The sequence below is a fragment of the Molossus molossus genome, unplaced genomic scaffold (genome assembly GCF_014108415.1).
Source record: "Molossus molossus isolate mMolMol1 unplaced genomic scaffold, mMolMol1.p scaffold_m16_p_2, whole genome shotgun sequence".
Taxonomy (NCBI): Eukaryota; Metazoa; Chordata; class Mammalia; order Chiroptera; family Molossidae; genus Molossus; species Molossus molossus.
This window is the reverse complement of record NW_023425355.1, coordinates 75535302-75550962: the sequence shown is the minus strand read 5'-3', so window position 1 is coordinate 75550962 and position 15661 is coordinate 75535302. Positions and strand designations below refer to the sequence as shown.

Below are 15661 nucleotides of genomic sequence, written 5' to 3'. Positions count from 1 at the left end.
AATCAGTGCAATGCCCATTAAAATACCAATGACAGCCCTGGCCGGTTTGGCTCAGCGGTTAGAGCGTTGGCCTGCGGTCTGGAGAGACCCGGGTTCGGTTCCCGCTAAGGGCACGTACTTCGGTTGCAGTTTGTCCCCGGCCCTGGTTGGTCGTGCGGGTGGCAGCCACTCGATGTGTCCCTTCACGTCGATGTTTCTCTCTCTCTCTCCCTTCCTCTCTCTCCCTCCCTCTCTATCTGTACAAAGAATGGAAAAAATATCCTCAGGTGAGGATAAAATACCAATGACATATTTCACAGATCTAAAACAAATAATCCAAAAGTTTACATGGAACAAAAACAACCCCAAATAGCCCCAGCAAGCTTGAAAAACAGAACAAAGTAGAAGGGATCACAATACCAGATATCAGGTTATACTACAAAGCTATTGTAATCAAAACAGCCTAGTACTGGCACAACAAGAACAGGCATATAAATCAATGGAACAGAACAGAGAACCCAGAAATTGACCCAAGACATTATGCTCAATTAATATTTGACAAAAGTGGCAAGAGTATACAACAGAGTAAAGGCAACCTCTTTAATAAATGGTTTTAGGAAAGTTGGGCAGATACATGCAAAAAAATGAAACTAGACCACCAACTTACACTATATATAAGAATAAACTCAAAATAGATAAAAGACTTAAATGTAAGTAGCAAATCCATAAAAATCCTAGAAGAAAATGTAAGCAACAAAATTTCAGACATCACACGCTTCAGAATTTTCACTGATGCAATGCCTAAGGCAAGAGAAACAAAGGAAAAATTAATACACGGGACTACATCAAACTAAAACGCTCTGTACAGCAAAAGAAACAAGCATCAAAATGGAAAGGTAACTCACTATATGGGAGAGCATAATTGCCAATGATACATCAGATAAGGGGTTTATTTCCAAAATATATAGAGTACTCATGCAACTTAACAAAAGGAAGACAAACGATCCAATTAAAAAATGGACAGAGGACATAAACAGACACCTCTCCAAACAGCACATACAAATAGCCAAGAGACATACGAAAAAATGCTCAATGTCACTATTCATCAGAGAGATGCAAATTAAAACAACTATGAGGTATCACCTCACACCTGCCAGAATGGCTGACATCAACAAATTATCAAACAATAAGTACTGGTGATTGTGTGGAGAAAAGGGGACTCTAGTACACTGCTGGTGGGAATGCAGACTGGCACAGCCACTATGGAAAACAATATGGTGTTTTCACAAAAAATTAAAAATTTATCCTGCATTTGACCCAGTGATCCTACTTCTAGGAATATATCCTAAGAAGCCTGAAAAATAAATCAGAAAGAATATATGTACCTCTGTGCTCATAGCAGCACTATTTACTATTGCTAAGATCTGGAAATAGCCCAAGTGTCCATCAATAGATGAGTGGATAAAAAAGCTGTGGTATGTATACACAATGAAATACTATGCAACTTTAAGAATGAAAGATCTTTTATCCTTTGTGAAGACAAGGAGGGATCTGGAGAGTGTTATACTAAACAAGATAAACCAATCAGACTTATCTCACTTATTTGTGGAATGTAATGAACAAAATAAGCTGATGAATAAAACGGACCCAGTAATATAGAAAGAAGTAGGCTTCAGCCTGACAAACCTCAGAGGAGGGGGGCTGTGAGGAAGAAAGAGATAAACCAAATAATTTATATGCATATAAGCATAACCAATGGACATAGACAACAATGCTGGGGGGGGAGGGGGAGCATGGGATCAGCAGGAGCATGTCTATGGGGGAAAAAGGATAAACAGCTGTAACAAAAATAATTTAATAAATTTAAAAAAAAAAGAAATGAAGAAGGCACTACCCAAGAAGATAGGAAATCTAGCTGTACCTCAAATCCATATAAAGAAAGTACATAATTCAAGCTTCTTTTATGTGAAGGGAAGGGGAAATGGGAGGGGCAAGAGGTAATTGACAAGCAAAGACATCTAAGTGCCCACAGGGGTTTGAGGAAGAGTGTGGAAGTTGATGTGAGCCCACAAGGTTTTTGCAAATCTTCAATAAACAGTACACACTTCTCTTTTCTCTTTAAGCCACAATCAGAATCCCTCTAATGATTAGCATATTTATATGCAAGTTTAAGCAGAAGCTATTAACCCGAAGGCCATGGGAACAAAGCAGGCTTGAACCAGAGGGTGTCAGAGAGACCCTATATTTAATCTATTACATTATTTTTCACAGTCTTCTCCTCCAGTGCACTAGACTTGTTTCTTCTTACCCAGAATTCATTTCCCCATCTTCTGAAGCTACTCATTTTTAAATGAGCTACAAGTGAGAAGGCAAGCCAGGTGCTGCCCCTTAGGCAGTGCAGAGAACCCACCCCTGGCTTTGTAATGCCCTTACATCCGCCAACCACCTAAACTACAGTGGAACTAGAAAGCCTCCAGATGCTCAGAGGTTTATCATGCATAAAAGGTGGCTGGAACCTGGGCTCAGGGCTCATCCTTTGGAGGTGACTCCACTGGGACAGCACCTGTGTGCATTAAACAGCCCTTTTCTAATTCACCGAGTGCATGCAGTCTGTCTCTTCCTACCGACCAACTTTCTACCACAACATTTTGGCACATTAGCCAAGAAGCCTACAGCCACTGGCCCCTTGAGCCATCTTTGTAGGAAGCCAGCAGGAAGGAGCCACTAATTTTGGGCCCCGCAATGAAAGGGGAGGCATGCCACCGGTGATTTCACTGGACCCTGACCCTTGCTGGGCCCAACTGTACTCGACCACAGCTGTGCTCAAACAGACACCAGGGAGGTTAGAAAAACCTGCCAGGACATTGGATTGGTAAGTATCCCCGGGGACCTAGGACAAAGTTCAGGCTTGCCTCTAAGGTTGAAGGGGAGCTTGATCACTTCCCAGGCAGCACAGATGCCGCACAGGATAGGGAAGTCCTGGGTGGAAATTTAAATTCGGTGTGATTGTGTGTGTGAGTGACCATGCCCCACAACACCTGTTACAAAGCCTGTGTGAGTCCCAACCTACACATCTGTGGCGACCTCATACAGCTAAGGGCAGTATCAGATTCATGAGGACATTTGTCTCCACCAGTGAACCTGATCCAAGTCAGGGATTTATACCGACCGGCCAATGCCAAGAGGCGCCTAAATCCCCACAAGGGGAGCAGCCAGGTGGATGAAGCGAGAGTTTCCTCCTGTTTGTCTTGCAACACTGTTCGCTGGGAGGTTAGATATCATTATGGGGGCAAGTTCCTCTAAACCCACTGTTCTGGAAAGTATAATAAAGCATTTTATAAAGGGGTTCTTAGGAGATTATGAGGTCAAATTGACCCCCATAAAATTGAACACCCTGTGTGAATTAGAATGGCCCACCTTTGGTGTGGAATAACCGTCTGAAGGCACCCTTGATGTTCCCACGGTCCAGGCCAGGTACAGGGTAGTCACCAGAGACTCCAGCCATCAGACAAATTTTCCAACATAGACCAGTGGTTGAAAATAGCACAAATCAGGCCTCCTTGGGTTCAATTATGTGTTACTAGTCAGAAACAGTGTAAGATCCTTGTGGCACAAGGTGAAAGGAAGGCTTTATGGTGAATTAAGGGGTCTCCTATATTATAAGGGGATTCAGAAAAGGCCCTTTCACTGCCACTTCCATACACCCCACTACCTAAGGATAGAGAACCTCACCTGCCTAACAGCCCACCTCCATTTGCCTCACCTCCACAACCAGCCACTGTGCCACTGGAGTCAGGGTTGCTGGAGCCAGTGGGAAGATGTCTCAGGTCAGCAACCCAGGGACCAAAACCCCCAGCAGCAATGCAATTACTGCAAGAGACAAGGGGTCCACAGAGAATGGGCCTTGACAGGACCCTACAAGAAAGAGAAGCAGTCTTCCAGACTAATCCCCCTACCTGGGTCAACTGTAGCGGATTGTCACAGAAGCCAGAAAGTGGCTCCAGACCCAGGCACCAGCTGGACATCTAAACATAGAAGCCTGGGCATGAGAGGTCTTAACTGATGAGGAACACTCAGGGAGACCTGCAGACACAGAGACGGGAAAGGGCAGGAGAGAGACAGACAAATGTACAGAGGCAAAGCCAGAGTTTAGGATTGACAGAGAGACACCAGAGAAGATGTGGGAGACAGAGGCAGGGAGAGACAGAGATGCAGGAGAGGATGGTTTGCAGGAGCTGGACCCCTAGGCAACTCTCCCAAGGGGCAAGTTTTTTCCATCTCGTCTGAAGGTCCCTAGCCCCTCTGACACTCTGCCTCTGACCCTGGTGCTAGTCCGAGCCCCAGACTGAAGAGAGGAGCTTTCCACAAAGCCAGGGTGTGAAGGACATGGTGCCCAGACGGCCTCAGTCCCTCCCAGCTTTAGCACCCTGCCATGTCCCAGCTACACCCACATCCTAAGAGGGGCTAGAGCGGCAGCTGGCTGTGGGAAGCCCAACCGCATCTGCTGTTCCCCACTGTGACTTTCCCTGGGATGGTGTGGCTGCTCCTGCTATTGCTGACCTCCCGCCTGACCACAGCCCAGCTGGTGTGGCTTAGTGGTTGAGGGTCAACACATGAACCAAGAGGTCACCAGTTTAATTCCCAGTCAGGGCACATGCCTAGATTGTGAGCCCAGTCCCCAGTCGGGGAATGCAGGAGGTGGAAAAAATGAGTGCCAGCAACAAAAACCAGGAACTTCTGCTCTACCCAGCCACTACCAGCCAGACTTAGGTTTCAAGATCACCCAAGGGAAACAAATGCTAAGATCCAAAAGGAAACGCAGTCTGCGCTATTCCGAATCCCACTTCCCGTCAACAGATTTGAAAATTTCTGGGAGCAGCAGATTTCTGTTGAATATGGATAGCCACATTTTTAGTCCTGGAAAAACTCTTATAAGAGGCCCTGGAAGGAGAAGAAAAGGTGCCCCTTGTCTGGGGCCCCAATCAAGAGAAAGCATTTACAACTATAAAGACCAAGCTCATGAAGGCACCAGCCTTAGGACTCCCGAACGTATCACTGGACTTCAACCTGTTCATGCATGAAAACAACAGAATAGCCCTGGGAGTCCTAACCCAGGAATTTGGGCCTTGGCAGAAACTAGCAGCTTACCTTTCAAAAGAAATTGACCTGGTTGTAGAAGGCTGGCTAGCTCCCTCCCCTGGGAGGAGGAGATCGTGTTTCCTGAGAAATTCAAGGGCAGCATCCTGCCTGGTTTGGAAATTCCTGCTAGGCTGTGGTACCATTTGCCTGCCTTTGGGGAGATACTGCTGCTAGAGCTGGAGCAAGACCTGGGTGTCCAGGTTGAGAGGCTGACAGCACAGTACCTGGGCCAGGTTCCTGAGCTGCTGGGTGGGGCAGAGCCAGGCACCTACCTTACTGGCACCATCAATAAAGATCCAGAGTTGGTGGCATCTCTGCACTGGGTTGAGGGAGCCCTGTTAGGGGTGCTGCAGTATCAGGGGACCAAACTCCACATCCAGCCACTGGAGGGAGGCACCTCTAACTCTGAAGGGGGGCCTGCGGCTCACATCCTATGCTGGAAGAGTCCCACCAGCAGCCAGGGCCCCATGTGCGGCATCAAGACTCCTCCTGGGAACCCCAGGCACAGTCCCCAAAGAGCCAGGTGCTTTGCTTTCCTGAGTAGATTTGTAGAGACCCTGGTGGTGGCAGAAGACAAGATGGCAGCATTTCATGGTGCAGGGTTGAAGCAATACCTGCTCACACTCATGGCAGCCACAGCCAAGACCTTAAAGCACCCGAGTATCTGCAACCCTGTCAGCTTGGTGGTGACTTGGCTAGTGGTTCAAGTGCCAGGAGAGGAAGGGCCCCAGGTGGGACCCAGTGCTGCCCAGACCCTGCACAGCTTCTGTGCTTGGCAGAGAGGACTCAACACACCTGAGGACACAGACCCAGATCACTTTGACTCGTCAGGACCTGTGTGGGGTCTCTACCTATACAATGGGTTTGGGCACTGTCTCTTAGACAAGCCAGAGGCTCCCCTGTACCTGCCTGTAATTTTCCCTGGCAAAGACTATGACACAAAACTATAGGCCCTGGTGAGGGCATTAGAACTCAGCAAGAATAAGTGGGCAACATATATACTAACTTGTGCTATGCCTTTGCCACCCTACATATACATGGGTCTATATACAAGGAAAGAGGGCTCCTTACTGCAAGGGGTGGGGGAGGAATAAAAAACCAAGGTGAAATCCTAAAGTTGCTGGAGGTGGTCTGGAAACCAAGAGAGGTAACAGTCATCCACTGCAAGGCACACCAAAAGGGAAGAGACTCAGTGTCAGAAGGAAATTGTCAGGTAGACCCTGCAGCTAAACAAGCTGCAAGAGAACAGATAGCCCCACCAAAAATCATGCTGACTCCAGAACTACTTGAAACCCCAAAATTCATGGCCCAGGAAGGAGAATAGGCACAACAGGAAGGGGAGAATGTAACAAAGGAAGGATGATGGATCCTCCCAGACCACAGAATCTACATGCCAGAACAATTAGCCCATCGGTTAGTCCTCCAACAACATGAACTCACCCATCTGGGAAAAACCGCCCTAGAAGCCCTATTAAGCTGGTACTACCTGATTGTTCAACTTCCATCCCTCTGTGCCTTGGTCTCCCAAAGCTGTCTCCTCTGTGCTCAAAACAATGCCAGACAAGGCCCCACTGGGCTCTCCAGGATTCAGCACTGTAACCAAGCACCCTTTGAAGATCTAAAGGTAGACTCCTCGGAAAAAGGACCCATTAGAGGAAATAAATATCTCCTGGTTTTCATCTGTACTGGGTTGGGTTGGGTTTCATCGGGCTGGGTTGAAGCTTAACCCATATGTACAGAAAAGGCAAGAGAAGTAACCCAAGCTCTACTGAGAGACATCACCCCAAGATATGGAATGCTATTGACTATAGGATCAGACAAAGGGCCAGCCTTTGTAGCAAAAATAGTACAGCAGGTAGGTAAAATTCTAGGCATCCAATGGAATTTGCACACAGCCTACTGGCCCTAGAGCTCAGGGAAAGTAGAATGCATGAATCGGACCCTTAAGCAGACCATGGCAAAACTATATCAAGAAACCAACCTGCCCTGGACTGATATACTGCCCCTAGCTCTTCTGCAAGTGCATTGTACCTCTCAAGCAAATACAGGGTTCTTCCCTTTTGAAATCTTATACAGAAGACCCCCCCCCCTCACTGATAAAATTCAAAGCAGTTATAAAAGAACCTGGGAAGTTGGAAATCAAAAAACAGCTACAAGGACTAGGAAAAACCATTCTTGAGGTACATAAGTGGATAACTGATAGAATACCCATTTTCCTGGAAATAACTGTACACCCCCACAGACCAGGGGACCAAGTCTGGATAAAAGACTGAAAAAAGGAATCCTTCAAACCAATCTGGAAGTATATTAGTTATACTATTAGTATATTTAGTTATACTAACCACTCCCACAGCTCTCAAGGTTGCAGGTCTGAATACCTGGATCCACCACTCATGGGTGAAGGCAGCTCACCTGCCACGTGACAACCAACCTACCTGGAGAGTGATCACCAGCTAGAACAGTCCTCTGCAGGTCACCCTTAAGAGGGCAGTGAAACCTGCTGATCAGTCTATGGCAAGTGCCTGAGGACTCTGCCAATAGAATGAATGGTCATCACCTGCTGGACTGATCCCAGCACTGAATTCTGTATCCTTAGTAGACTTACAGGATCAAGTAGACTCCTTAGCAGTAGTATTACAAAATAGAAGGGGATTAGACCTACTGATTGCTGAAAAGGGAGGAATAAGCCTCTTCTTAAATGAGAAATGTTGCTTTTGTGTTAATCAATCAGGAATAATTAGAGACATGGCCCAGCAGTTAAAGGAACAAATTACAAAAGACAGGAATTATCGGAATCTTGGAGTTCCTGGAGTAACATATGAAACTGGGCATCTTGGGTACTCCCATTAGGTGGTCCTCTCTTAATGGTTTTTATAGTGCTCCTGTTTGGCCCTTGTATTCTCAACATGCTAACCCATTTCATTTCCTCTTGCTTAGAAACAATAAAACTCCAAATGATGCTTCAAAAAGGACCCCCAATTACTCTCAGTGAAGAACTCTAGTTGCTGCATCCCTCCTCTTCAATTACCCTATTCAGCAGGAAGCAGTCAGAGAGATTGTCCTCCCTCTTCCTCACTACGGGAACTCCTGTCCAAGATGTTTTCTAAGTCTGCTGGGAGCGGCTTGAGAATCAAGAGGCTGGAATGAGAAGGCAAGCCAGGTGTAGCCCCTTAGGCAGTGCAGAGATCCTGCCCCTGGTTTTGTAATTCCCTTACATCCGTCAACCACCTAAACTACAGTAGAACTAGACAGCCCCAAATACCTGGAGGTTTATCATGCATAAAAGGTGGCTGGAACCTGGGCTCAGGGCTTAGCCTTTGGAGGTGACTCTACTGGGACAGCACCAGTGTGCATTAAACAGTCCTTTTCTAATCCTCCAAGTGTGTGCAGTCTGTCTCTTCTCGCTGACCAAATTTCTGCCACAACACAAATTGGCCCCTGTTTTTAGTCCACTGTCCTACTGTTGAATCCCAATCTCTTAGCCACGGTGCCAATTCAGTTCAATAAGACTCAATTCTGGAATTTTGGTTGGAATTATTGTAAATAGGTCTCTTTCCACTAGACTATAATTGCCCTTAACCCATTACCCAGCTACAATAATCATCACTCAAAGGTATTCATATTTAATCTATATCCCTACCCATTTCCTCTAATCAATCATGCTTTACTTAAAACCAATTTTAAACATCATATAGTTTAATTTATAAGTGCTTCAACATGTTTATAAATGGTAAGGTAATTTTATCACTGTAATTTGTCATATCTAAAAAAGTAACAATTTCTTAACTATCAAATATGCAATCCATATTAAAATTACCCCTATTACTTCACAAATATGTTCTTACATTTTTATGTTTGATTCAGAGTCCAAACAAGGTCCATGCATTGCATTTGGTTATGTTTCTCAAATGTCTTTCAATCGTTATGTTCTTCCTTCTTTTTCAATTCCTTTACATTTCTTTATTGAAGAAAGAGGAGGCCATAAACTTGTTCCTTGCTGTTTTCTTAGTGCCCAGTGTGGTGCCTAGAAAAGATTCAGAATTCAATTAGTGTCCATAAATGTGTGAAGAAATGAAGGACCACAGCCTCATCTGCCTGGTTCAACACTTGGTTGAGCTTTCATTTCTTAGTGGCCTTTGTTGTCTGTCCTTGAAATAGTCTCTCTTCATTGACCCCTCAGTCTCCTGGTCTTCAGAGTGGAGCAGCTAATACTGGCCTTCTGCTACAGTTCCTGGGGAGGTTGTGACAGAGGCTGGAATTTTTAAAATAAAGCATAAAACCGCTCTGAGCAATTGGTACTATAAATACCAGAGGAAGGGTTCTATTATTAAGTATCTTTTGTTCATAGAAGCTTCAGGCAGAGTGGTAACGTTGAGAAGTAGAACCCTTTTCTTTGTCCTTTGTGCTTCCTTGAATGTGGCAATTAGAACAGTCAGGGCTAGAAGCATGCCTGGGGGTGGGGAGCTCCAAGGCTCCCTTTAGACTAGTCAGCCCTGCTTTGGCTGGGGCAAGCCTGCAGTATCCTATTCCATCCCAGCAAATATAGAATAGCCTGGAGACCAGGAGGAATGAGACAACTGTTTCTGTTTAGAAAAGAGGTAGAAGGATGTAGCTACAGGTGGGGGTGAATGTATGCCCCTAAGAGAGAAGCCCAGCCAGGAAGTTGCTTGGCCCCTTTGTAGGAGAGCTGAGATTTGGGCTGGACTCCTGACAGCACATGTGGCCCCAGCGTCTGGTCAGGTCACTAGTGACAATGAAGAACTTGTCTAGAAAGTCTGTATGTATTTATGAGGCAATAAGTTTTCATTTCAAACAAAGAGTTCAGAGAAGCTTTGATGAGTGGCCAAGAACTACTACAGAGAAGTTAATAGCCAGTGAGGTCAAGTTTCAGCCTTCCCTGGTTTGGAGAGAATCCTATTCTTAAGCCAGCAGCCATGCAATATTACTCCGGGCCACGTAGGCAGCCAGGAAATAAAAGGAGGCCTTCTCTATAAGCATTTTTATCTAACCTATACTTCAGTGGAGGCTATGCATGGGGCCTTTGCAGGAGGTTGTCATTAGTCTTTACCTTCCTATACCACAAGCACTTTCCACAAGGTGTCACTTGTTAAGGCCAATATCTCAGGTCTTTAAGACAGACACTGGGCATGCCTGCAGGGTGTGTGCTATGGGAATTATAAAAATGACAACAGAACATAGGAGTTTGCAAAATTATCAAATAACTAGGAGGTTTTTTTTGTTTTTAATTGAAAGTAATGAGGACCTAAAAGTACACATATGTGAAGTGGGAATCTTTAAAGTTTCAGTTTTTTCTAAGCTTTCTGTATGCCAAAAGAGGAGCTTATTTTGGAAGTGGAAGAAGTATGATTTTCCCCCCTCAACTCAAAAGTGGTTGAACTGATTTAGCTTAAACTATAAAAAGACAAAAACCAAATGCTCCCTGGTACAAGATTTCTGTGTGGAATAGAATGGAAACAAACAGAGGGGTAAGACCATGAAAATCTAGCACCTTGAAATCATTCTTCCAGCTGATTTTTTCAGATGGCCATGAGAGGATCTTAAAGGTAGATTTGGGGCATGGGGTTCTGAGTCAAAGAGGCAAGTAACTCCAATTTAACCATCTTTTTAATCAGAGGTTATTAGACATTTCTATGAATCTGAAATTATTTTTCTAAACATTCTCATCTTACTTTTTACAAAGCTACCAGCACAGACAGGATTTTTATATATGTTTAACTAATGAATTTAACTGTGCATTGACTAACTAAAGAAGGGAATGGTCTAGAGCTATTATTAAGATAAGTTTTGGAGACAAATAGGCCTAGGTTCATACCTCAACTCTTCCCCTTATTAGATGCTTGAACTTAATACTGAGCCTTACTGCTTCTTCTACAGAACTTGAATAAATTTACCTCAGAAGTCTGTGATAACTATTACATAAAAATATAAATATTAAACACTTAGAATAGTGCCTGCCATAAAATGAAATTCCCCCCAAAGAAGTGATAGAAGTAGTACTTATAAAATTGGGGGTTGCCCAAGGGATTTTCTACCAAATAATCTAGATCAGTGTATTTACAGAAAAGTAAAAATTTGTGATGACCAACAGTGAGAAATACATTTTGTGTGATGATTAAGTACGCATATACATAGAAAAAACAAAAGTTTTACAGAACAATGCACACCTTGACTGTATACAGTGCACTGTATTCTATTTATTGTATTGTATTCTATTCCAGTCTCTTCTATTCTACATAACTGTATTGTATTCTGTTCTATTCTGTTATAGTGTACTCCACTTTATTAATTTAATTTCCTTTCAATATTAAATGGTGATCACAGCCCACTAAATAGATTTCACTACTGTCTGATGGGTCTTGTCCCTCAGTTTGTAAGAACACTTAACTAGATAAATCTGGGGAAGGCAATTACCACTCTCAGAATCCCAGAGAGCTGTCTTCTTCTGAAGTAACATCTCTAATAAAGTTTTGGAACCAAAATGAAACAAAATAAATGAATTTTCTTCCCCATTAAAACTACCTCTTAGAAAAATAAATGACAGCTGCAAAGTGACTAGACACCAGTCCTCCTCATACTTTCACCCCTGGCCTGACTCCTGGATGATGACGCTCTTTCTTTTCTAGACCTTTCTAACTAGTCAGACCACAATCTGGGTTTGGCTTGCAGAACCTGGCGTGTGTGTGTGTGTGTGTGTGTGTGTGTGTGTGTGTGTGTGAGAGAGAGAGAGAGAGAGAGAGAGAGAGAGAGAGAGAGAGAGAGAGAGATTGATTGTTGGAGCAATTGGGGGAGAAAGGGGAAGGACTGCCAACTTCTCAGTTTTTCCCCTATTGTCACCAACATTTCCAGTTTCTAACAGGTTGGAGGGGAATATCCACTCCCTCTGGAGATGTCTAAGAGAGTAAAAACAGCTACATCACCAGCACTCACCAGTTCATTGCTCCACCTCCCTGGTTTTGTCCATTTGCCTTGACAGAGCCTTGGTCCAGTAAGATGATCTGACCACAGCTGGTCTCCTACACTTAGAACAAGTTGGAAGCAAGAGAACTTGGGTAAGGAATTTGATGTCACTAAAAATAGCTGCAGTATAGACCCTGTGACTTACCATTCCTCCAAACAGTCTGATATGAACCACACAGGGTTCACTGACCTCTGCAATCACTTTGGAATATTTTCTTTTCCTGCCTAGAGCCCTTGAAACCAAGAGGGGCTTAGGGAGTTGGGGGTGCTTTGTCACAGATCCAGACTCTTGCAAATCTCAGAAACACATGGTGATGATAAGACCAAGAAGCTTCCTCCCTCCCCTCAGGAGCGCGTGACTGCTGGCACTCATAACAACAGGTCTATTTAAGATTTTGGTCCATGGTGAGATCTTGTTTGTTTCTCACCACCAGGCCCATTGAATCTCCATTTCTAAGGTAGGTGAAACCAAACTCATTGGGGGAAATGCTACTGGAATTGTGATCCTCTTGGGTAACCCCAGCCCAGAATTCCTGGGCCTGGGGCAGGGAGGTAAATGTTAGGGAAGATCCTAGTTTACAAATGAAAGCCTAAGTCCATGCTCCTCATACACTGACCAAGCCGCAGAAATGTTTGGGAATTGTTTCCTTTTCTTGTACTCTCCTATTCCAAAGCCAATGTATTAACTAGCAAGAAAACACATTAAGTGTTAAATGTAACCCTTTCTCAACTTCTGTGCCTATAGATGTTTTATACTAGGTACCTTGTCCTTCCTGTCCTGGTATTAACTCAGAGAATTTGAATTTAGCTCAGGGCACTGGTTATTTGCGTTTGCCCTTTCTTCTGTACAGCAACAGAGTAATGCAGAGCTGCCTCTAGCAGGGATTCTTAAAAGTTGGGCAGTCCCTGCAAAAGAGGGAATCCAATCCAGGTTCAAAAAAGATTTGATTGGATTCCATTTCCTTCCTGCAATACTGCTGTCGGGACTCATCTCTGGTTTCTAGCCTGTTTATAGCAGTGGGCCTTTGGAGAAGTAGTTCAAATTAAAGGGGAGCTGGAAAGTTCTGGGTCTGAGATTAGGAGTCTTCTGAGAGTAAAAGAAGCTGCCTTGGTTTTTGAAAGATTTAACACTAACAACTTCTTGCTTTAAGTTGACTTTTGAGCCTTGAATTAAGGAAACTACTATGCCAACATCCCAGCTTGCCAAACCAAGGTGTTTTCATGCAAATGAAGATATACTTTAGTAACAGACAGGTTTACTTTAAATGAAAATAACAATCTTAAAATATTACATGACTGGAGAAAACAAATCTTCAGACCCAGAATCATCTGTGTGTGCTTTAAAAAACAACAACAACAACAACAACAAAAAACTACTGACCAAAGCTTAAACATTATAATCCTTCTTCACTTTGTTTCCTTTCACCCATCTTCAAAGTAGATGACTGTCCAAATAACATAAATTTACAATCTTAATCCTACAAGCAATATCTTGGCAGTCATATGGTCTACCTTTTATTTGAATTGGAGCATGAGTTAGAATAAGTGATCATCTGGTCTATACCTCTACTGTTGCCTCAACTTCCCCTATGATCTCAAAATGAATACATGGTGGATATTTCCATTTTGAAGCCATGGCTGTATAGGAATCACATTCTACTAACACTTTCTCCTTTGTGATATTACTTTAAGATTCATTCATGTTGTTGTAAAACTAAAAGAAAATGACACGTTTTCAATTATTTTCCTCATGTTGCATTTGTGCACCCATATGGCATCCTTAATACCAGGCACTGGTCTTACTACCCAAATGTGTTGTCACATTTTACTGAAAGTTATCAGGGGTTTTGCATTCAAACTGGGTATGCATTTTATTAAAACATTCTAGATAAAAATATTTGGTAGAAAGTGCCTCTAAATATTACACTTGTATAGTACTTTGTACCGCAGGCCGACGCTCTAACCTCTGAGCCAAACCGGCAAGGGCTTGAATAGTACTTTGAACAAATGACTCCACTAATAAAATCTCCACGAACAAACAACTATTCAAAAATGCATTTGTTAGTATAGCAATCATTTAGTAACTTCATTTTATGTACCAATATCAGGCTGTCTGCCCAGGAATCACCTAAAAAAGTATTTTAAAATATAATTTCTGGGCAACATCCCTGGAAATTCATATTTAAAAGGTCTAGGAATGGAACCCCAGAACCTGAACTTTTGCAAGCAATCCTGATAATTTCTATGCATGGCCAGATTTGGGAAGCACTGTAAAAGTCAAGGCTCTCCTGTCTTTGTTTTGTTTGTTTGTGTTAAATCTCTCAGTGAATTAAGTTTAAATTTTTTAACTTGGCATTTTTCAGGTCCTCCATGATCTAGCCCTAACCCACATTTCCAGTCTTATTCCTCATTATTCCTCTTCACCACACCTACTTCCCATCAAATTGAATTGGCCATGTTTTCAATTTTGCTTTCATCTCATTGTATACTTTAGTGTGCATGACTTGGAGAGTATCTTTTAAAAACAAATCCTGGACCCTCGATGGTTCTTCTCAGTGGTTAGAGCATAGGCCTGTGGACCAAAGAGTTGAGGGTTTGAGTCTGGCCAAGGGCACATGTCTTGGGTATCTTGGGGTTGCAGTTTATACCCAGCTTTAGCTGGGAAGGCAACCAATCAAATGCACCTCTCTCACATCCATGTTCTCTCTCTCTCTCCCCCCTCCCACTCTATCTGAAAATAAATGGAAAAATATCCTCGGGTGAGGATTAAACAAAATAATTTAAATAGATAAATAAATGAATTAAATAAAGCCTCACTTCTGGGGATTCTGATTTAGCTGGTCTGACATTTTTAAGCACCTCAGAGGATCTGATGCTGACCACACTTTCAGAAATACTGCATCTAGATCAAATGTCATTGGTTTATAAAACCATTTCTTGAAGTGTTCCTGCTTTCCCACTCCAATTCCCATCATATTTGGTTCTAGCTCTGGAATTTAACACTTTACCCTCTACCTTTTATTTGATTTATTTCTATACATCATCATTTCTTTCACTCAACAAACATTTATTGACTACCTAATATAAAAGGCATATATTTTTCTTCAAGAACCCAAGCAAGTTCTTGGCAGAAGGGTCTCTGTCCATTCTCTCTGTAAACACCTTGGGCATGAGTGTGGAGTGTGTCAGTGACATGGCAAAGTTTAAATCCCTCTGCAATAGATAATGCTTTATTATCCTAAAATATATAGATGTGAGGGAGAGTCTTTCAGTCTGTATGCCCCAAATCTGAGATTTATGCACAACAGTGGGATCTAAGAAGCTTTCTGTGGTTGGGCAATCTCAGAACCCAGTGATGACTGGATTCCAGGTAGTCTTGTGAGTTAGGTAGGATGGGAAAGCACCTGGCATTTCTAAATACAGTCTTTCTGACATAAAGGAGGGATGAACACAGTGCCAGCATCGGCAGGGAGGTGCAGGAGACATTGGGTGATGGGGATTTGCAGGGTCTTCCCTTGGGACAGGCTTCCCTTCTTTGCCTGACTTGGTGTAGTAACTTCAATCA

At 43.3% G+C, this 15661-nt stretch overlaps 1 protein-coding gene across 1 annotated transcript; it reads left to right on the top strand.

The window, feature by feature from the left end:
* Positions 1 to 4411: 4411 nt before the first annotated feature.
* On the top strand, positions 4412 to 6068 carry LOC118635349 (A disintegrin and metalloproteinase with thrombospondin motifs 4-like). The gene is given in 2 exon segments (XM_036270079.1): positions 4412 to 4560; positions 5159 to 6068. Coding segments are annotated over 2 exon segments (1059 nt in total).
* The last annotated feature ends 9593 nt before the right edge of the window (positions 6069 to 15661 follow it).